Source organism: Mesoplodon densirostris, chromosome 15, assembly GCF_025265405.1.
Source record: "Mesoplodon densirostris isolate mMesDen1 chromosome 15, mMesDen1 primary haplotype, whole genome shotgun sequence".
Lineage (NCBI taxonomy): Eukaryota > Metazoa > Chordata > Mammalia > Artiodactyla > Ziphiidae > Mesoplodon > Mesoplodon densirostris.
Window position 1 is genome coordinate 19,432,426 of NC_082675.1, and position 20,731 is coordinate 19,453,156.

The window sequence follows — 20,731 nt, forward strand, 5'->3', positions numbered from 1 at the left end:
CTTGGCTGTCTCCTGCCAGTCTCAGATGAGATGTCACCTCTTCCAGGAAGGCATCCCTGACTACTCCTCCTTTGGGCTTTTACAGCCTCATTTTCTGCCTCTATTAGAGCACCCCCCGATTGTAATCAGGAATGGGGTCTCCTTTGCTTCCCATTGCGTTCTTGGCGGGGATGGGGGCAGAGCCCATTGTGGACCATGAGGGCTTTTAATGGAGATTTGCCTAAAGGACATGGGTCCCCATGAGCTGAGTCACATGGTAATTAGAGCTTAAGCATTAGGTTTCCTTTATATTTGTCTTTAGTTTCTTTTTTTTTTATTGTGGTAAAATATACATAGCATAAAATTTATCATCGTAACTATTTTTAAGTGTGTAGTTCAGCAGCGTTAAGTACATTCACATTATTATTCAACCATCACCACCATCCATCTCCAGAATTATTTTTATCATTTCATACTGAAACTCTGTACTCATTAAACAATAAAGCCCCATTCCCTCCACCCTCCACCCCATGGCAACCACCGTTCTACTTTCTGTCTCTATGAATTTGACTACTCTAGGTGCCCCATATAAGTGGAATCATCCAGTATTTGTCCTTTTGCGAATGTCTTATTGCACTTAGCATAATGTCCTCCAGGTTCATGCACGTTGTATGTGTCAGAATTTCCTTCCTTTGTAAGGCTGAATAATATTCCATTGTATGGATAGACCACATTTTGTTTATTCATCGATAGGCGTTTGAGTGGTGTCTACCTTTTGACTATTGTGAATAATTTTTCTTTGAACACTGAAATTCAAATAAATTTGAAATTTATTAGGATTTTTTTTCTCCATTAAGGAAGCTACATGCTAAATATACAACATACAAAAATATATATATATATATACACAACATACAGAATATCTTTAAATAATACAACTCTCAGACAGGGACAGGGTGATCTTTGGGTGAGGGGCATTCTGTCTTTGCTTCACTATGTTCTATTTTAAATTAAAAAAATTTTTTTTGCTTCTCTGGATGGAATTATGAGATGGCAGTGGATGGGGGATGTAGTGGTGCTGGGAGGATGGGAGAAAAGCAGAAAGCAGTACAAATACGAGACTGCAAGCAGATTCTCAGAGCGACTGGGAGGTAAAGACACAGAGAGGGTTTGGTGGAGGTGTGCAAATATCTGTTCGAGTCCCTACTCTCAGCTCTTTTGGACATACACCTAGGAGTGGTCATATGGTAATTCATTCTTTCTTTCTTTCTTTGGTTGCGCCGGGTCTTAGTTGCAGCAGGTGGGCTCCTTAGTTGCAGCTCAAGGGCTCCTTAGTTGTGGCATGTGAACTCTTAGTTGCAGCACGCATGTGGGATCTAGTTCCTGGACCAGGGATCGAATCCAGGCCCCCTGCATTGGGAGCATGGAGTCTTAACCACTGCACCACCAGGGAAGTCCCTACCCTCAGCTTTTGAAAGCTCTGAAAGTGGGCAGGAAGGGAGCCTTGGTACCTCTACATTTTGAATTGATGGGGAGAACACAACTCAGAGGGAGACTACCGGTATTGAGGCCTAAAAAGAAATCTGCTCAAACAACATTAATGGAAATAAAAAGGAATCTCAAAGTGAAAGGAACTTAAAAATATAACAATTCCACCCTTGTCCCCGACACTTTTTCTTTTCACCTGTCCCTTTCGCCTTCCAGACCTTGACCATTTGTATAAACAATCTTTGCCGTTGTCACAGCCTTGAATACAGAAAATTACCCACCTGCCACCCTCTCTCCAACAGCATTCTCATGAGCTCTTCTCACTTTCCTGCACAGGTGCCCCAGTCCTCACTTTCAAGAGTTGCAGAACAGCCCCTTACATGTGGCTGAGAGACTTTCGCCTTTTGTGGAGAATGTGGATTATTTCTAGGTTTTTGCTGTGATAGCCATGGCAGCCGTCTTTTTATTTATTTTTTTTTATTTTTATTTTTGGCTGTGCTGGGTCTTCATTGCTGCACGCAGGCTTTCTCTAGTTGTGGCACGCGGGGGCTACTCTTTGTTGCAGTGTGTGGGCTTCTCATTGCGGTGGCTTCTCTTGTTGAGGAGCACAGGCTCTAGGCACACGGGCTTCAGTAGTTGTGGCGCGTGGGCTCAGTAGTGGCTCTAGAGGACAGGCTCAGTAGTTGTGGTACACAGGCTTAGTTGCTCTGCAGCATGTGGGATCTTCCCAGACCAGGGCTCGAACCCGTGTCCCCTGCATTGGCAGGCAGGCAAGTCCCACAACCATGTTTTCTGATCACAAACTCAGGCCATGTGGTGTGAAGGGATTTTTGTGCCACTTGTGGGCAGACTGGGAACTGGAGATCTGGTCTACCCGCCGACGTTGCAACTTTTGTGACATTTCAAATGGCTTCTCAGTCCTGGGTTTTTTCAAATAAGAGTTATCACCCTAAGTTCAGGGTGCGTTATTGCTGCACTTGGATGGACAACACTGCAGGGGGCATCTTTGTGTGTATGCTTTTCTCTTCCTTTAGATTCCTTCCATAGGACACGTTTTTAGTTGTGGGATTACTGAGTCAAAAATAAATGAATGTTTTTGGGGTGAGGTATATGGGGGGAAAACACTTGATCCATAGTCAGAAGATTTCAACTGTAACACTACCCCTCACTAGCTTGAGATCTGACTCATTTCCCTCATCTGTAGAATGGTGGTCATAAACTGAAAAGCACAAGATCGTTGAGAATATTCCATGGGAGAAGGCAGAAGGTGCGGAGTCACTCAGTGTGGTCCCTGAGTCCTGATGGGGTCTCCACACATAGTAGTGCAAAGTGAATGTTGCCCAGTTGCTTTGGTAACTTACATTGTCCCTGGGAGCAGATGAGCGTGTCAGTTTTCCCACACCCACACCTGCATTGGATACGATTATTTTCTTCTTTCAGGGATGCTCTCCCTTGAGGTAATTTTTGCACACTGATTTTATGTCTGGTGCAGCATCAGACCCTGGGGATACAGCTGCGAACCAGACCCAGGACCCTCCTTGGCCTAGAGCTCCCACTCTAGAGGCAGTCACCACATGTGGGATCAGCGCTGGGCTAGGGAGAAGCTCTGGGAGTTAGATACCAGAGCAGAGAAGAGGCACCTGAACCCACCCTGGGGCATCAAGGAAGGCTTCCTGGAAGAGGTGGCTGCTTGGAGCTGAGATTAGCCAGGCAGTAGGAGATGGCAGTGTAGAGGCGGGAAGGTGAGGAAAAGCATGATGTGTCTTGTGACCTGTCTGGGGTTCATGTGCTGCAGTAAGTATGTGAGTGAGTGTGAGAGACAGACAGACGGATGGAGGGGGAGGTGTCAATCATGAGACTGAAGCTGGAGAGATGAAGAGGATCCAGATCCTGCCAGGCCCCAGGGAAGGAGTTTGATCTTCATTCAGAGGGCAGTGGGGAGGTGTGGGGAGTGACATGGTGGCCCCTGCGTATCAGAGAATCACTCTGGCTGCTGCTAGAACAGATTGGAGGAGACGCCAGCAGAGAAAGTTACTTACCTAACAACGTTCTATGCCTCTTGCTTGTTTATTTCGTTTATTGTCTTCTCCTATGTTCATGATTGTCAGCTCCATGGGAACAGGGCTTTCCATATGTTTTGTTCACTGCTGTGTCCCCAGAGCCTGGTACATGATAGGTGTTCAGTAACTGTGTACTGGAATGAATGAATGAATGAATGAGCTGGGGCCACAGCCATGGGGACGGAGAGGAGAGGATGCATGCACTCCATCGACATTAGACATTGGTCCCCCCTCCATCTGAGGCCTGTGGATGGGCAACTCACATGCGTTTACCACAACCCTGCTTTCCTGGAGAGACCTGGGCATGCACTTGGCCCTTCACACGGGGCACCACACAGGATGGATTTTCAGATTTGGGAGCCCAGGTCACATTCTGGAAGATGCTGGAAGGTGTCAGGACCGGCTCACGGCCCTCACCAGATGGTGGCATTCCCAGGAAGCGGCACCCAGAGATGGCTGAGTGAATGACTGTGAGCTCCCAGATCGGATTTAGGGGTGTCGTTATGAAAGATTGGCAACAGCTGTTCGAATGAATCAACGCCTCTGAATCTGAGACAGAAGCTACCAAACGGTTGGGTTCTGAATGGAAGGGCTTCTCCTGCCTTGTCCCTGTGAGGTTCTCTCGGATTCCCTGGGAGCCTGTGCGCTCCACGGCTGCACCCCCAGCACCCGGCACAGAGCCTGGCTTGTAGAAGGAAGGTCAGAGGGATGGGAGGAATGAATGCTCGTGAACGACGCCTGTCTAATTTCAGTGACTATCGGTCTCAGTGACTCAACCCTCAGGAACATGGTTTTCTCTGCATGAAATCGCAGGAAATGGGAATTTCAAACCTTGCAGATCAATTCAGGGAGAGCGAGCCTGTGGACCTGGCAGGTTCAGCAACCGCAGAGGTACACCCACCACTACCTCCACTGCTTCCCCGCATCCTCCGTGTCCTGGTCCACTGCAGCCTCCTGACTTCCCAGATCAGCCTGGCTTCCCGTCTGTCCCTGCATGCCGACCTCCACGGTTATTTGTAGATAAAACCAGACACAGCTCATACCTGGTGTCCCTGCTTTCTCCAGGGAGCTCTTGTTTACCTGGCTCTGGCCATCGTGCTAATATATTTAAAAGAGCGAGCGAGGCCACCCCAGGAATAAACAGCATCTGTCCTCTGTGTGAGTGGGCTTCTAAAATGTTTTGGAAGAGACTAACGTCTCTTAAATTAAGCATAACATATGTGATGCATTTAAAGCAAGATTTTAAAGTGAACATTTCAGTCGGTTTCCTTGTATTTTACAACAGGTTAAAGGAAAACCTGAGAAGCATGGGTTTCTAGGTTTGGGAAAGAGTTCAAAATATTATTTAGCCGTCCACTATGGTGGTTTAAAAACTCTTTTTTTCCCCCTTTGTTCATTGATTGATTCATTCATTCATTGATTTGTTCATGCAACCATATTTATAGACCAGGCATCTGCCTGGCATTTTAAATGGAAACTTGAGAGGGAGCCCAAGATAGAAAGGAGATTACAGATAACAGAGACACCGTTCTGGTTAAGAGGGGTGCGGACCAAGAGCCTTTCTCGTTGCCCCTTTTTCCTTCCCTGCAATCTGGCTACTGAGATGGGTTCAGAGATCCCAAAGTGGGGGCAGCATTTGTGAGCCATCAACGCTGATTCAGCAACAGTGCTCTTGGTGGTTCTTCCCAGGAAAAGCTGTATAGAGACGTATTCGTTCATTCCACCTTTGGGCAGATGAGCCGGTGTGACAGTCTGGGGTTATTGAGGTCACAGCAGGTGTCTGACAGTGGCCTGTCCCAGGCAGTGCAGCAGGTGAAACTGGTGGGGCCTCTGGCAGGTTGAGCTCCCCGCTGAGCTCTTCGCAGCTCCTTGGTTCTGTCATTCAGTAGCAATTGACCTATGGCCACACCAGAACTTGCCAGAGCCAGAGGAACTCGTTCACCTTGTGACCAAGACTGCTTAGTGTCATGAAACTCAGGACTCTGGCACTTATTTAGAATCTTAGAAGGGTGGGGAGCAGGGCCAGGAGAACAGTTCTTCCTTCATGTATTCATTCACTCAATAATTAGGTGCTCAGTGCTGTTATCTGCCAGGCCACTGTGCTATAGCTCTTGGGGATTCAGGGTGACTCCTGGGGGCTTCCCATTGATGTGAAATGAAGGATCATGAACTATTAAATGTAGCTCTGTAGCTATGAGGAGTCTGGCCGAGTGTCTGTGGGTCTCTCTGGACACGTAAGAGGGAGATTATACTAGGTTGGATGGGGGGCAGCTGTGTCTGGACTGCAGTCTTAGGGGAGGGCCTGCGTCTGTGTGTAGTGCAGGGGTATCTCAGAGAACAGGCACAGCACATGCAAATGCCCTGAGGAGGCATGTGAGGACCTCCAAGAGATGCAACGTCCAAATACTGCTGAGCAGGAGAACCAGGGGAAATAACTCCCAAATGAGCCAGCTCCTTGAGTCTTCAGGAGTTACCTCCTCTAAACCGAGGGAGTCTTCCGGGACCAGCACTCCCAATTTTAGGCAGTTAATCCTCCTTTTCCTGTGCTCCCATGTCCCCCTTTATAAACCATGATGTTTATTGCCCAGTGTTGTAATCGCTTGTGTGTGTGTATGTGTGTGTGTTTCTCACACAAGACTCTGAGTTCCCTGAATGCAGGGGGATATTTCGTATTCATCCTTGTGAACGTGGCAGGTGCTCAGTAAACATGTATCAGAGGAACAGGGGAGATTTTTATTGAGCACCTACGGTTTGTACTCGGCACCCTTGATGCCCACGTGTATAGATAAGGCGACAATACTGAAAAGCTGCTAGGAGCGTGAGTTTTACAAGCTGGCGGAGATGCCAGCAGATGCAGTTGGAGCTCGAAAGCCTTTGCGCCGTCTGTGCACATATTGCCGGAACCCCGGAACTGAGGCTCTCACCCTGTATCTCCCCAGACCTGCTCGAAACTCAGCCTGCTGGGACGAGCCTCCCCTCCCCCGCCGGCTTCTGCCATGGGAGTGTGCAGACAGCCCCGTTGGAGATGAGACACGATACCGCTGGCTTTCTCCGGCAGTCACACATCCCCAGCCAGGACCTGCCAGCTCGGGTAAGTGGGGCTGGAGTGTCCGGGGGTGGGCAGGGCTCCTGTGGGTTCTGCTAGGGAATTTCCTCTCTGTCCTTTAAATCCTGTTCTTGTCCTGTGTCTCTGTCTGGGCTATGTCTGTGTCCCAGAGGTCATGGGAGCTGGCTCTAACGATGAGCAGTCCTGATTTGGGGCAGGACCCTGTGCACCTTAGAACTCCACCCCGAGTCACTGCAGACGGGTTCCTCCCAAGTCTCCGATTTTCCTATTCTCCATTTCTGTGCCTCACTTCTGCCTCTAACCCCGTCTAGACAGTGTTCTCCGCCTTGGGGAGAAGGAATCTTCTTAGCACCATCGAGTGTGTAAGGAAGAGAAAATATCAAAATCTGTCTGCCTTTCTTTCCTTCAGGCTGCTGAGTGAGTCAGAGCCGGAGGCAGAGGTGTAGGGCCCCAGGAAGGGAAGTGGAGGCTTGCGTTGGACTAAAATGCCTTCTACTTTTAGCCCATCTAGACGGGGGCAGGCTGGGGACAATTTTGTAGGGAAAGAGAGCACTGGAGTGAAGGTGGGGTTAGGGTGGGAGACGAATCAAGAACAGCAAAAAGTGTCTGGCACTTTTTAAGACCAGAAAGGAAGAGGACATAGTTGTTAAAAAGGCAGAGTTGAATGGGTCCAGGACTGAGATCGCGTTTCAGCTGTGTGATGGTTGGCAAGTCGGGCCACCTCGCTGAGCCCTTTCCCTTCATCTTTATAAGGGAGATAAGGATAATCCCTGCTTCTCGGGGTCATTGGAGGATGGATACGAGAGGAGGGCTGCTGCCTTGAGAGAGCAGAGCTCATGACTGGATGAAAAAGGGGTTTGTGCCTGAGCTGCTGCAAAACTGGGGCTGATGACCACATACCCGCCTCTTAGGGTTCTAAAGAGGATGTGATTTGTAAAACAGAGGAAGCGCTTGGCTTACCTGAGGCCTCACTCATGGTAAACTCTCGTCCTTAGCTGATACTCTTCTTACTGAGACTGTGAAGGCAGCCAGCGTAAAATAGGCGTTCAACCGAAAAGAACCCAGAGGCAAACAAATCACAACAGCAGGTGGAGTGGAAAATGAGGATGGCTTATTTTTAAGGCTTCTGGAAGGACTGGGGAGGGGAGAGATAAGGGACTGTCTGGACGGTTAGAGTTCCAAGGCCAGTGACCAACTTCGTGACCGTTGGGTAGTTGTGTGAGGTGGGGCTTGTCACCTACCCTCTCTGTGCTTGGTTGTGACGAGGGTCAGGATCAGCCTGATGTGGGCAGGCTCTGAAACGGGAAAATACTGCGGGGTGACAGGACTCTCATCAGGGTTTATGCTGGGAGCGTGTGGTGTGAACTTGGAGTCTGACCTGGGTTCGAATCCCAGCTTTGCCTCTTTACTCTCTGAGTGACCTCAGGTCGGTTACTTGGCCTCTCTGAGCTGGTTTCCGTACCTGTACAGCAGAGATCATCACTTTTCACCCTGAAAGCTGGCCTTGAGATTAGCTGAGTCAGGAAAGTCCAAGAGAATGTTGGCGCCTTTTCTGTATCCTTTGAGCCGGAATGAACTTGTCGGGCCATTTAGTCCACTGCCCTTTGCCCACAGCTGAGAGGTGAAGGCACTGGCCCAGGCTGGCCCAGTGGTCAATGGACAGCTGTCATCCAGACCCGGGACTCTGGTCTCTTGATCCCCATCCCCCAAATCCCTCTGCTTCAACCCAGACACTGACTGGATCTTAAATTTACTATTTTTTTTAGTGGCTGCCTCTCTGTTTCTGATGTTCGTCTTCCCCATGGATCCACAGCCGTAACCATGGTGACGCGGGTGGAGGTCGGCTCCATAAGTTCTCTGACAGGAGTGCCAGGCCTGGGCGAGCTCTCCAAGGAGGAAGCTCTGACTCGGACCTACTTCCGCCAGGCTGGCAACGCCTCCGGGGCCCCCTCAGCGCTGCTCTTGGAAGGAAAAAGCCCCCTCAGGAGCCCGGTGCGCTTGCTCCCTCTGCCGAGACTCGCCCCCAAGCCCTTCTCCAAGGAGAAGGCCAGGGACGTGACCTCCTCGTGGCCCAGCCCGAGCAGGCCGTCTCCTACCGGGGGGCTCCCCCGGGACGTGGCGGCAGACGGGCGGGACGAGAAGATGCCCGGCTTGCTGGGGCAGGAGGCGGGGAGCGGGGACGGCCCGAGCAGCTCGTGTCTGTTCTCCAAGGCCGCGGTTCTGCGGCCCAGCCCCAGCACCGTGGTCCTCTTTGAAACCACCAAAGCCGGGCCTACCCTGGGGAAGGGGGTCGGCCGGGGGGCTCCGGAGGCCGACGCAGGCGTGTCTCAGGGGCCCCCTTCTGCCTCCCGGCCTGAGGTGGCCACCAAGCCCGCCTTGCCAGCCCGAAAGCCTGCAGGGACTCTTCCCCGACCGGCCTCCCTGTCTCAGGTCACCAGGCCGGCGGCCACCCAAGAGGAGACAGGCCTAAAGGAGCCTCTGTCAAAGGCCAGAAGCGTGGAGGACGCGGGTAGCCCCGCTCTGGAGCCCAGGCCTCGCCTGAAGAGAAGGCCTGTGTCGGCCATTTTCATCGAGTCCATTCAACCTCAGAAGACAGCAAGCCCTGGCGGGGCAGCCATGGCGGGGAAGGCGCCCCCCACCCCTCCTGAGAAGACCTGGGTGAGGAGGCCTAGGCCCCTGTCCGTGGACCTCACGGCCAGGTTCGAGAGTAGAGAGGCCTTGGCGAGGAAGGTGGAGGCCATAGCAGGATCCACAGCCCAGTGGCGGGGTCCCGAGAGGCCTGACCTGGACCCCAAAGTGGATGGGGAGCGTCTGGTCAAAGCACAGGCTCCCCTTGACGACCCAGATTCCGACTTCCTGCAGGTGGCCAGGAAGATCCAGGTACGGAAGGAGAAGCTGCTCTGCAAGCAGGCAGAGATGGGCAACCTCAGAACCATGGGGGGCTTGGCCAGGGTCACCCCCATCAATGACCAGACTCTTGGGGAAGAGAAAGCCAAGCTGGATGGGGAGCCGGAGGAGGCACCCAGGGCCCCCCAGTCCCCTTCGCCCAGGCCAGGAAAAGGCCAAGAAATCGCTGAGGTCAAGAGCAGAGCGGCTGATGGGGAAACCCAGGCAGGGGGAGAGCGGACCCCGAGGGGCAGCGTGAAGAAGCACGTCAGCCTCTTTGGCGAGGAGAGTGCCTCGGCCTTGTCATTGGGGTCTTCACCCCCATCAGCACCCCCTGAGTCCCCACCAGCTGCACCAGAGCTGGGGAAAGCCGGTGTGAGCGTCCAGGAGCGGATCAAAGGCTGGGCCACCGAGAGCTCGGAAGCAAAGCCAGAGATCAGGAAGAAGGTGATCCAGGCACGGCCGCTGTCAGCGGATTTGACCAAACTGTAAGTGGGAGTATCCCACTGGCTTCCCCCAGCCTCCAAGGTCCTCAACCCCTTACCAGAGACCCCTTGGGAAAGGAAACAGCAGGGCGCCAGGCTCCGTGCTGCGTGCCTTACGCCCCGTCTCAGTTTACCCACAGCCCCCAGAGGAAGTGGCATTAGCTCCCATTTCTCAGATGAGGAAGCTGAGGTGTGGAGAGGCAGGGCAGCTCCCCTGTGTGCGCTGGCAGCAGGGCTGGGAGCTCCATTTCCTCGTACGTTCCCCTCTGTGCACTTTTCAGGGGGAAATATTGTGCCCATTTCACAGATGTGGACAGGAAAGGTGAAATACCATGAGGAAGTCGGGAGCCCCGTGCAATTCCAGCTCAGGCTGTCTCCATAGCTAAGCTTTCCTTTCCTGAAGTCCGAGGACACCTAATATATGGCCTAAACCTCTGTGGATGGCCCAAAAAACAAAATCAGATGGGTCACGATAACTTGGGTGGGTAGCTTCACCCCTTGAGCCTCGGTTTCTTCATCTCCAAAATGGAAATGATGCTAAAACCTGCCTTTAAGGATTAAGGCAAAGACTCAGAGAGAGAATGCTGAGAGTCACTCAACCCAAGGGAGCCCTCAACACGTTGTAGCTCCAAATGATACGACTATTCCTAATGGTTAATGATGATTTTCTAAGCTTGGCCTGGCCTCTGACATTTCTTGCTCCTTTGTTTTTCCACAAGTGGCTTCTCGGCTAGGACAGAGAGATGCCACCGGGTGTTTCTGCCAGCTTGTTAATGACATGCATGCCACTGACATACTTTGTCAGGGATGGAGCTTCCAGGGGGAGCTCTGGGCAGACTGCCCTTCAGGCCCTGGGAACCCGGGCAGCCAGCTTGGCCAGAGTTAGACCAGTGGCTCTCAGCATTTAGAATGACATGGAAAAAAAAATACCGATGCCTGGCCCCCACCCCACCCCCTAGAGAATCTGATTTAGCTGGTCTGGGGAGGGGCCCATGTCTTGGTGGTTTTTAAAAGTTTCCCAAGTGATTTTCATGTGCAACCAGGCTTGTGAACCCCTGACTTCAGAAAACAGAGAAAGGGGGGAATTCCCTGGCTGTCCAGTGGTTAGGACTTGGCGCTTTCACTGCCATGGGCCGGGTTCAATCCCTGGTCTGGGAACTGAGATCCCTCAAGCTGCACAGCATGGCAAAGTGATAATAATAATAAAAATTTTAAAAACCCCAGAAAACAGAGAAAGGGGCACCCATGTCGGAGACCTCACACACCTCCCCTCTCTGCGTCCCCCACAGTGTCTCAGGTTATTCCCGTCTGACAGGAGGGGAAACCAGGGCTCTGGGCTTAGAAACAACTCATGCACAGTCTCACGCCTCCCAGGAGGCAGACCTTGGACTGATGCGTGTGGGTCAAGTTTAAGCAGTTTGATTTCTTTCACCTCCCTCTTCTCTGCAGCCCTCAGCCCTGAGCTAATCTTTCAGCGTCCGCTCCAGAGAACTCTTCAGAGATGGAAAAAGTGTAGCTCCAGAACTCCCCTTTCTCCCTCTTCCCCTTACAGTGGGGAAACAGGCCCAGAGAGGGATAATGACTGGGCCCAGGTCACCCGGAGAGGCAGAGACAGGCCTGTGCCCCAACACATTCCCTGACTGTCCACTGCCCCCAAGTCCGTCTGCGGTGGGGCTGCTATTGTGGGGTTACAACCATTAATTATCCTTCCTGGGGCATCTTCACTCTTCTCTAAACGACTTCATGTAGCTATTAGGGCCTTGGGTAGCCTCTTATCCGCCCTACAAAAGACGATGGGGAGGTGTTAATTATCCCTGTTTTATGGGTGAGGTCACAAGCCTGACCCAAGCTCCCTCAGTGGGGAGGCAGGAGAGCTGGGACTAGCACCCAGGTCTCTTCACCCAAGCCTGGGGCTCCTGCTACCCCGATGATGCTGTGTTTAAGGTAGGCTGTCCCCACCAGGCCGGAGAGGTTTGGCAACTGCAAAGGACATGTCCCTTCTCGGAGGAAGTTGGGCAGTGTTGCTCTGATGATCTCAGTGCTGATTTCACCCCTGGGTTCCTGAGCTAGTTACGGGGTGCGGGCTGGAGGGAGCCACAGCTGCCGGTCCCTGTACAAGTAACTTGGATCTCTGTGCCAGGTTTTCAAGTGCAGCTTCAAGCAACGAAGTCACATGTGAGAAGTGTTCTGAGCTGAGTAGTGAGCCTCCTAAAGAACCAAGAGAAAAGGTAAGGAGCCACTTGGCGCGTCCTTTTTTCCCAGCAGGTAGTTATACATATTGGAAAAAGGGCTTTTATGATCTCCAGGACCCAGGAAAGAATCAGAAACCTCTCATGAACCGTTAAGACATTTTTTTCCTTTAATGTTGGGACTTTTAAAGTCCCTTCCGGTATGATGGGCTGTGTGATTCCCCGTTGCAAATATAATCGTCAGGCATTTCTTTTTGTCTGTGCAAATGGGAGGAGGGACATGGCTTTCCTGTGTAGGAATGTCTGCTTTATTAAGAAATTAATAAAGATGTAAGAATGTTAATAGAAACTCCCCTCAATTTTCCCCCATTATGGTCCCTGCTTCTTTCCCCACCCTGATATGTCACCTAGGAGAAGAAGAAGGAGGAGAGTTACCATCAATTAAATTGCTTAAAAAATATTTTCATTTAGTCTGTTTTCTTAAATATTTATTTAGTTATTTATTTTGCCCGTGCTGGGTCTTAGCTGTGGCACACGGGATCTTCGTTGCGGCATGCACTCTTAGTTGCAGCATGCATGCGGGATCTAGTTCCCTGACCAGGGATCGAACCTGGGTCCCCTGCATTGGGAGCATGGAGTCTTACCCAGTGGACCACCAGGGAAGTCCCCATTTAGTCTGTTTAATTTTAAAAAGCTCATAAAATAACTGCTACGTATAACGGGTTTGTGGTTGATGCTTTCTGCAGTTTCAATTTTTCTTAAACAGCTTTATTGAGGTATAATTGACATACAGTAAACTGGACATGTTTAAAGCATATAAGCAGGTGAGCTTTGACATCTTTGTACACCTGTTGAAACTTTCATCACAATAAAGACAATGGACATTTCCAGCACATGCAAGTTTCTTCTTTGTAATCCCCCAAAGCAACCACTCATCTGCTCTCAGTTACTATAGATTCATTTACATCTTCTAGATTTTTATATAAATGGAACCAGTGCTCTTTTTTTGGTCCGGCTTCTTTCACTCAGAATCATTATTTTGAGCTTCATCATGTCGTCATGTGTATCAATAGCCCATCCTTTTTTATTGCCGAGTAGTACTCCGTTGTACGGGTAGCCCACAGTTGGCTTATCCATTCACCCCTTGATGGGCATTTGGGTTGTTTCCAGTTTGGGGCCATTGCAAATAAAGCTTCTGTGAACATCTGTGGGCAAGGCTCTGTAGGGACATCTATTTTGTTTTCTCTTGGTTAAATACCTAGGCGTGGAATGCCTGGATCACATAGTTTTACTTTTTAAGAAAATTATACAGAGTTTTAAACACCAGAGCTTGGTTCCAGGCCCATTTGAACCCCTCCCATCATAAACCCCTAACAAAGGTGAGCTGGCTCTGAATGACAGTGCCCACCACTCCTGGGGTGGGTGGTTTGCCCTGTTTTTATCCTTGGATCTTCTGAGTCATTTCTTTAAAAATGGTAGAGAGGGACTTCCCTGGCAGTCCAGCGGTTGAGACTCCGCACTTCCACTGCGGGGGACGCGGGTTTGATCACTGGTCAGGGAACTAAGATCCCTTAGTTTTCCCAAAATGGAAACCCCTTACCCAGTCACTCCTTATCCTCCATCTCCAGCTCCTGGCAACCATGAATCTACTTTCTGTCTCTATAGACTTGCCTATTCTGGATATTCCATATAAGTGGAATCATGTATGTGGCCTTTTGTGTCTGACTTCTTTCACTTTGCATTATGTTTTCAAGGTTCATCCATGTTATAGCGTGTATCGCTATATCGTGTATCTGCATTCTTTTGTATGGATGAATAATATTCCATTGCATGGATATACTGCTTTCTGTTTATCCATTCATCCATTGACGGACATTTGAGTTTCCAGCTTTTGGCGATTGTGAATAATGCTGCTGTGGACATTGGTGTACAAGTTTTTGTCTGAACACCTGTTTTCAGTTCTTTTGGGTATATACTCAGGAATGGAATTGGTGGGTCGTATGGTTAAATCTTTGTGTAACTTCTTGAAGTAGAGTTTTTTCTAAGAGAAAAGAAAAATTTTAACTATGACCAAGCAATAATACATGAATATTATAAAAACCCAACAGAACTAAAATATGTAGGATTAAAAGATGATGTTCTCATCCTTATTTCTTCTTCCTACCCTCACTCCTTCACCCACAGTTTTTTTTTTAATTTATTTTATTTATTCATTTTTGGCTGCATTGGCTATTTGTTGCTGCATGCAGGCTTCCTCTAGTTGTGGCGAGCAGGGGCTACTCTTCGTTGCGGTGCACGGGCCTCTCATTGTGGTGGCTTCTCTTGTTGCAGGGCGTGGGCTCCAGGCGTGCGGGCTTCAGTAGTTGTGGCACGTGGGTTCAGTAGTTGTGGCTCATGGGCTCAGTAGTTGTGGTGCACGGGCTTAGTTGCTCCATGGCATGTGGGATCTTCCCTGACCAGGGCTTGAACCCATGTCCCCTGCATTGGCAGGCAGGTTCTTCACCACTGCAACACCAGGGAAGCCCTTCACTCCCAGTTTGATTGCTATCTTTTCTCCACTGTTTATGTACACACGTACATGTTTATACACATGTACACATGTAGTTTTTTAAAATGGTATTTTATTATAAATATATAGTTCCTCATCCTGCTTTTCTTCCACCAGCACGACATTTTGTGTGTTCTTAGACGTTAGGACACTGGGACCTGCCCCCCCAAACAGTGCTGTATGAACTTTCTTGTTCACATAGACTAGTGCACGTGGGCAAGGCAAGAATCCTGGGAGGAAATCGGCCAGGTAAAAGGAAATGAGTGTCTTAAAATCATGACAGATATACTGAGTTGCCTAAGAATCATGCCCATTTATCTTCTCACCAACAGTGTCTGAGAGTGGCCGTTTCACCACATCCTCACCCACACTGGCTGTGTTCAGTCTGTAAGATTTTATGGTGTCTCACTGCTGTGATTTTACAAGCAGCTATTTCAGGGCTTCCCTGGTGGCGCAGTGGTTAAGAATCCGCCTGACAATGCAGGGGACACGGGTTCGAGCCCTGGTCAGGGAAGATCCCACATGCCGCGGAGCAACTAAGCCCGTGCGCCACAACTATTGAGCCTGTACTCTAGAGCCTGCGAGCCACAATTACTGAACCCACGTGCCACAACTGCTGAAGCCCACGCACCTAGAGCCCGTGCTCCGCAACAAGAGGAGCCACCGAAATGAGAAGCCCGCGCACCGCAACGAAGAGTAGCCCCCACTCGCTGCAACTAGAGAAAGCCTGCACGCAGCGACAAAGACCCAAGGCAGGCAGGCAGGCAGGCAGGCATAGATAGATAGATAAACAAACAAACAAATAAAAGCAGCTATTTCAATCACCTCATCTCTTTCTTTCCATTTCAAACCGCACCCCGAGATTTTTTTTTTTGTCTGCACTGCGTGTCTTGTGGGATCTTAGTTCTCTGACCAGGGATCGAACCCCAGGCCCTGGCAATGGAAGGCCGGAGTCCTAACCACTGAACCACCAGGGAATTCCCTCCATTTCAAACCCTTTAACTTGAATTGGATTTTTTTTTTTCCACAGCAAAAGGAAGGGCATGGTGTGGACGGAGCATCTGTCCCAAGAAGCCCCTGGAAGCCTGCGATGCCCCGGGAGAAATCCAGGCAGACAGAGTGGAAAGACAGTTCTGACCAAGCCCCTGGCAGCAGTTGGAGCGAAAGTGTGGTGGGGCCTCTGAGCCCTTCCGCCAGCACCCCGGATGATGACGGAAGCTTCCAGACCGTGTGGGCCACAGTGTTCGAACATCACGTGGAGAAGCACACCGTGGCTGACCTGTCAGGACACTGTCCCGCAGCCATGACCCCCAGGGACACGGCTGATGTCTTGGAGCTCAGATCCAGGTTCCTTGGGTCGAGAAGCTCTTTCCCGCAAACCACATACCTGAAGAAAGAGTGGTTGGAAAATCCCAACCCAAAGAAATCTGGGCGGACTGCCTTCTCCAACGGTGAGCCCAAACAGCATCATACGTCTTCCCTCCTGGGAAGATACCCTGTGGGTGAAAAGTGCAGTAATAACCCCTGCCTCAAGCTCTTGGAAAGCCCTCCCGCATCCGAGAGGGTCGAGCCCAGGTATGACATCATGCACGCGGTCGGGGAGCGTGCGCACAGCGAGGCCGTCCCCACGGTGCCCGAGGAGAAGGCTGTGACGCTCCGGAGCAGCCAGTCTCGGCTCTCGCTGTCCCAGGAGGTCACCCCTGCCGTGACCCCTGCTGACCCCGAGCACAGGCTGGAAGGCCAGGTGGGGTCCGTCCAAAGGGCCAGTTTGATCTGGGAAGCTCGAGGGACGCGTGAGGTCAGTGGGCCAAAGCCTGAGTTCCACCGAGAGCTAAAGGACACGTCTGGAGGCAATTGTCTGTCACCCAGATGGACAGGTGGGGTGACCATCAGCTGGCAGAAAGCCACCGTGGGGGTCAGTGAAGAGAGAGGCTCGGAACCAAGCCCCGAGGCCAGCTCTGCGAGGACCATCCAGGCTGCCATCCAGGAGGCCCAGCACCAGGGGATCGAAGGGGCCGGAATAAAGCCAGGGGAAAGGGGTCCCCCCCCGGGGGGCCCTCTGGAGCCTCCTTCCAGCGCTAAGGGCGAGGCCTCTGACTTCCGAGCCCAGCCACAGGCAGACGTGCTGCTGCAGAAGGGGCCCCTCGCCGTGGCTGGCGGCCAGGGTGGAGCGAGGCCGGCCCGGGTGCCGGACCCCGAAGCCAGGATGCGGAAGGTGAGCCCCAGCGACCAGAGGATGGAGAGGTGGAGGCGGCGCACGTTACCCCACGACGTGAAGTTCGATGAATTCAGCTTCCTGGCCCCAGAGCACTCTTCCAAGGCAGAGCAGAGACAGACGGGTTATTTGACCCGCACCTCAGGTGCCTTAGGAAAACTCCAACTAGCCCACGGTTGGGAGGAGCCCCAGCAGGGGAACCCGGGCGTGTCACAGGTTCTTTCAGCGGCAAAGCAAGGGTCATCTGTGGAACCCAAGGCGACCTTTTTTGCAGTGACATATCAGATTCCCGACACTCAAAAAGCAAAGAGCATTGTTAAGCCTGGGCCCGAAAACTTGATGGAACATTCTAGAAAAATAGCCCCACCTCCATCGCCTCATCTTTTAACATCTACCTTGGTTTCTCTGAACCATGAAGAGCTGCTGGAGACCATGGGCAGTAAAAACCAGGCTCCAGGCAGAGAGCATGACTGCGCAAGCTTTCCAAAGACTCCGAGGCCGGCGTCTCTTGGGGACAGGATTCTGGGTCCTCTCAGCGAGAGAATCTCCGATGGCGATGCTTTATGGGTCCGTCGGGGACCGGAAGACAGCACTGGTTTTCACAGCGGCTGGAAGGATGGTGGGAACAAGACACCCCCCCGTGGTGCTCCCAAAACACCTCCGCCTCTCAAAAGTCACCCGAAAGCCACCCATCTCCTGGTCAGAAGGAGGACGGAGGTGGTCAGCGAGACGTTCCCAGGTAAAATCAAGGACGGCTACAGGTCCAGCGTCCTCGACATAGACGCCCTGATGGCCGAGTACCAGAGACAGCCGGCCGCAGGCCCCAGGGAGGCTCAGGAGCGGACGGGGGGCCCGCCCGCAGAGCCCAGAGGCTCGAATCCTGAGATGCCCGGCCAGCAAGGCGAGGTGGATCGGAGACGGAGGAGCCTGAAGGAGGGCCCTGAAATTGAGGGCCCCCGGAAACAAGCCAGTTTTGCCGAAACAAACCCCAGTTCTACCCCCGGCTCGGGCAAGCAGCTGGCAGAGACCCCGGGGGCAGCCACGAGCACCAAGGTCAGCCCTCCTCTGTGGGCTCTGCCGCACTCAGCTCCTGAGAAATATCCAGGGGCCTCTTCTGGCCCTGCAGGTCCCAGGAAAAAAGGCTCAGGGGTCACCGAGGATGAAAAAAAGGCCTTCATCAGTAAACATCACAGTGCAAAGTGCCAGCGTTCCCTGGCTGAGTCAAAGCCCACCACCTCCTGGGAGGATCTGGGCAGCGGGGCCACCATGCCACCCAGGTCCTCCCCCACTGACCAGAAGAAAGGGCCCCCAAGGAAATCCCTTGGGAGGGGAGAGGAGGGCAGTGTGACCCAATGGGGCAACCAGCCATGGGACTATGGAAGGTCACTGCTGGATGTCAAGAGGGCCCACTCGGAGAAAGGCCCCCCTCTCAAAATCCGAGAGGGCCTGTCCATCATGCAGGAAGCCAGAGAGAGGAGGCAAGAGCAGCCCAAAGGGAGGCCCAGCCTCCCCAGGGAGAGTTCAGAGGCCAAAGACATCAAGACGGGGCTCTGTCAGCAGGAGTCGGGGAATCAAGACAGTCAAAAGGTGAGTACAAACCATGTTGCAGTTTTGTCAAACGTTGTTAAACATGCAGGCCAGGGGTCTCAAACTCACAACCCACGTGGGTAGGCCAGGTGAGTATGGAAATGAGTGGAGTCAGGCTGGGTGTGAGACGCTAGGGAGTGGTGGGGCTTGTGGCAAATGGAGATCCCATGCCTTTTCGGAAGGAGGTAACCGCTTCGCAGCCCCGGCTGGTACTTGACAAGTGAGGAAGGTGGTGTTGAGATGGCAGATCTGATTTATCAAGAGAACCGGAAAGACCCAGATTTTTGTCTGTAATCCCCTCCCCACTTTATGAAATGAGGACCGAGTACTAAAAAAATGCAGCTTCGTCCAAACAAAACTTGTCTGCGTTCACTAGACAGCCTGTGGGCTACCAGTTTTAAACCTCTGGGCTACAGTGATCACGATAGATATCATTTATTGAGCACCTGCTGTATTCCAGTATGCTGCATCACGTTCATCATTGTATCCCCAGAATCCAGCATCCTGCTTGATGTTTCGTGAACATTCAAGAAGCGTTTGTTGAATGAGCGAGCTCACATGAGCCTCAGGACAGTCCACTCGAGAGGGATTGTCGTGGTTTGTGTTCCTATAGAAGCAGCCCCCTGCCAGTTGTTTTAGGAGGTGACCCCCGAGGAGCTGGTGTGGGGAGGAGAAGTGAGTCAGGGAAGGGAAGCAGGTGATGAAGGTGTGGGCACCTGAGGCTCGTTCTCACTGGAGACGCCTGGGGAGCAGCGCAGGTCACCTCTGGGTGGTCCTGTCCAAGGGGCAGGGGACCTGGGGTATTTGTTTCCTAGTTCCCCTCTGTCCTTGCCTGAGGCTGTGTCTGGCTGGGGCTTTTACCATTCAGACTCCTCTGACCTGGCTGGGGCCATGCTCAGTGGTGGAGAGGAAAATCCTCACGCAGCATTGGCCTGTACTTGAGTGGTGGGTAGGGCACCCACAACGTCTGCTGCAGGTATGATCACCTTGTTCAGATGGAAAAAACTGAGGCTCAGAGAGGTTCAGTAACTTATCCCAAGTCACAAAGCACCAAGTGGCATAGCCAGTGTTTGCACCTAGGTCTGGCCCGATACCCGAGCTTTCAGTGGAATGAGAGATCATGAAGGTGGGGAAGAAATCTGAGGCATGGAGTCAGCCCTCGGGAAGCTTTTGATCTCTGTGTGGAGGTGGGACACGATGATTGACGGCCAGGAAAGGATGTGGTGCAGAGTGAGGCGCTGGAGAAGACGCCCAGGGAGACATCCCGGAGGAGGCCCTGGCCTGAGCCCCCCCGTTGAGGGATGGATATGAATTCAGATGGGCTGATTAGGGGAGGGGAGGGCATTCTTGGTAGGAGCACAGCATGGGCAAAGGTTCAGAGGTGGGAAAAAAAAACGGCATGCCCTGGGGCCAGTGTGGTAACTGACTACGGGGCCCTTCCTGTCACCCCCCATCCAACCTAGAAAGGGATGTTATGGAAATTAAGCGATAGGAGAACTCACCTAAGGTTCAGGGCATGTGGTGGAAGCGGACTTTGAACCCACGTGTCTTCCAATGACCATATTCAGGCTTGCGTTGGAATCTCCGCTCTGCTGCTCACCGGCTCAGCTGTGTGCAGAGCAGGCACATGGCCTCCCCGAGCCTCAGTTTCCCCCTCTCTGGAGTTAGGAGTTAACGGGGATTCCTTCCTTGAGGCGCTGCGACCAGGCGGAGAGGAGGTAAAGTGCCCAGCATGGGTCGGGCAGGCAGCGGGCTCCGCAGATGCGCCTCCAGGAAGGGTTTCGCCTCCCCCCACCCCCGGCTCCAGGCTGTTGTTTTGGGGAAGGGAGAGAGGGAAGAGGCCGTGGAAATGTGATACTGCATGTGCGTGCCAGCGCCTGGCTGAGGGGCCCGCCGGCAGCGGGAGACTCGGGGCCTCGTGGAGGGGCCACCCCAGCCCGGCCTTGGACGCCCGCCCGGGGTGCCGGGGCCCCAGGAGCGCTCATTGTCAGGGGATCTGTTTTCTCACAAAGGGGGACTGGGAAGCCTTGGAACAGCTCCCCGTTCCTCTTCTCTCCTGCCCAAAGATCTTTGGTTCTTGACCTTTAAAAAATAAATAAGAGCCGAACAGAAGTAAAAAATGTTGGTTGTTGAAAATTCAAACCTTACAAGAGTGTATAACGTGTATAGAGAAATGTCCCTGCAGACCCCTTTCCTTTCCCGTCCCCCAGATGCAGCCACTGTTACG

At 52.1% G+C, this 20,731-nt stretch overlaps 1 protein-coding gene across 2 annotated transcripts in view; it reads left to right on the forward strand.

Annotated features, from left to right (window-relative positions):
* The window catches only part of KIAA1671 (KIAA1671 ortholog), a 187,831-nt gene that overhangs the window by 47,213 nt on the left and 119,887 nt on the right, over positions 1-20,731 (forward strand). For both annotated transcript variants that reach the window (XM_060118093.1, XM_060118094.1), the window contains exons 2-5: positions 6,467-6,618; positions 8,361-9,968; positions 12,106-12,193; positions 15,733-18,504. In XM_060118093.1, coding sequence (XP_059974076.1) covers positions 8,416-9,968; positions 12,106-12,193; positions 15,733-18,504 — 4,413 coding nt within the window. In that variant the 5' untranslated portion in view covers positions 6,467-6,618; positions 8,361-8,415. The remainder of the gene's footprint in view (positions 1-6,466; positions 6,619-8,360; positions 9,969-12,105; positions 12,194-15,732; positions 18,505-20,731) is intronic.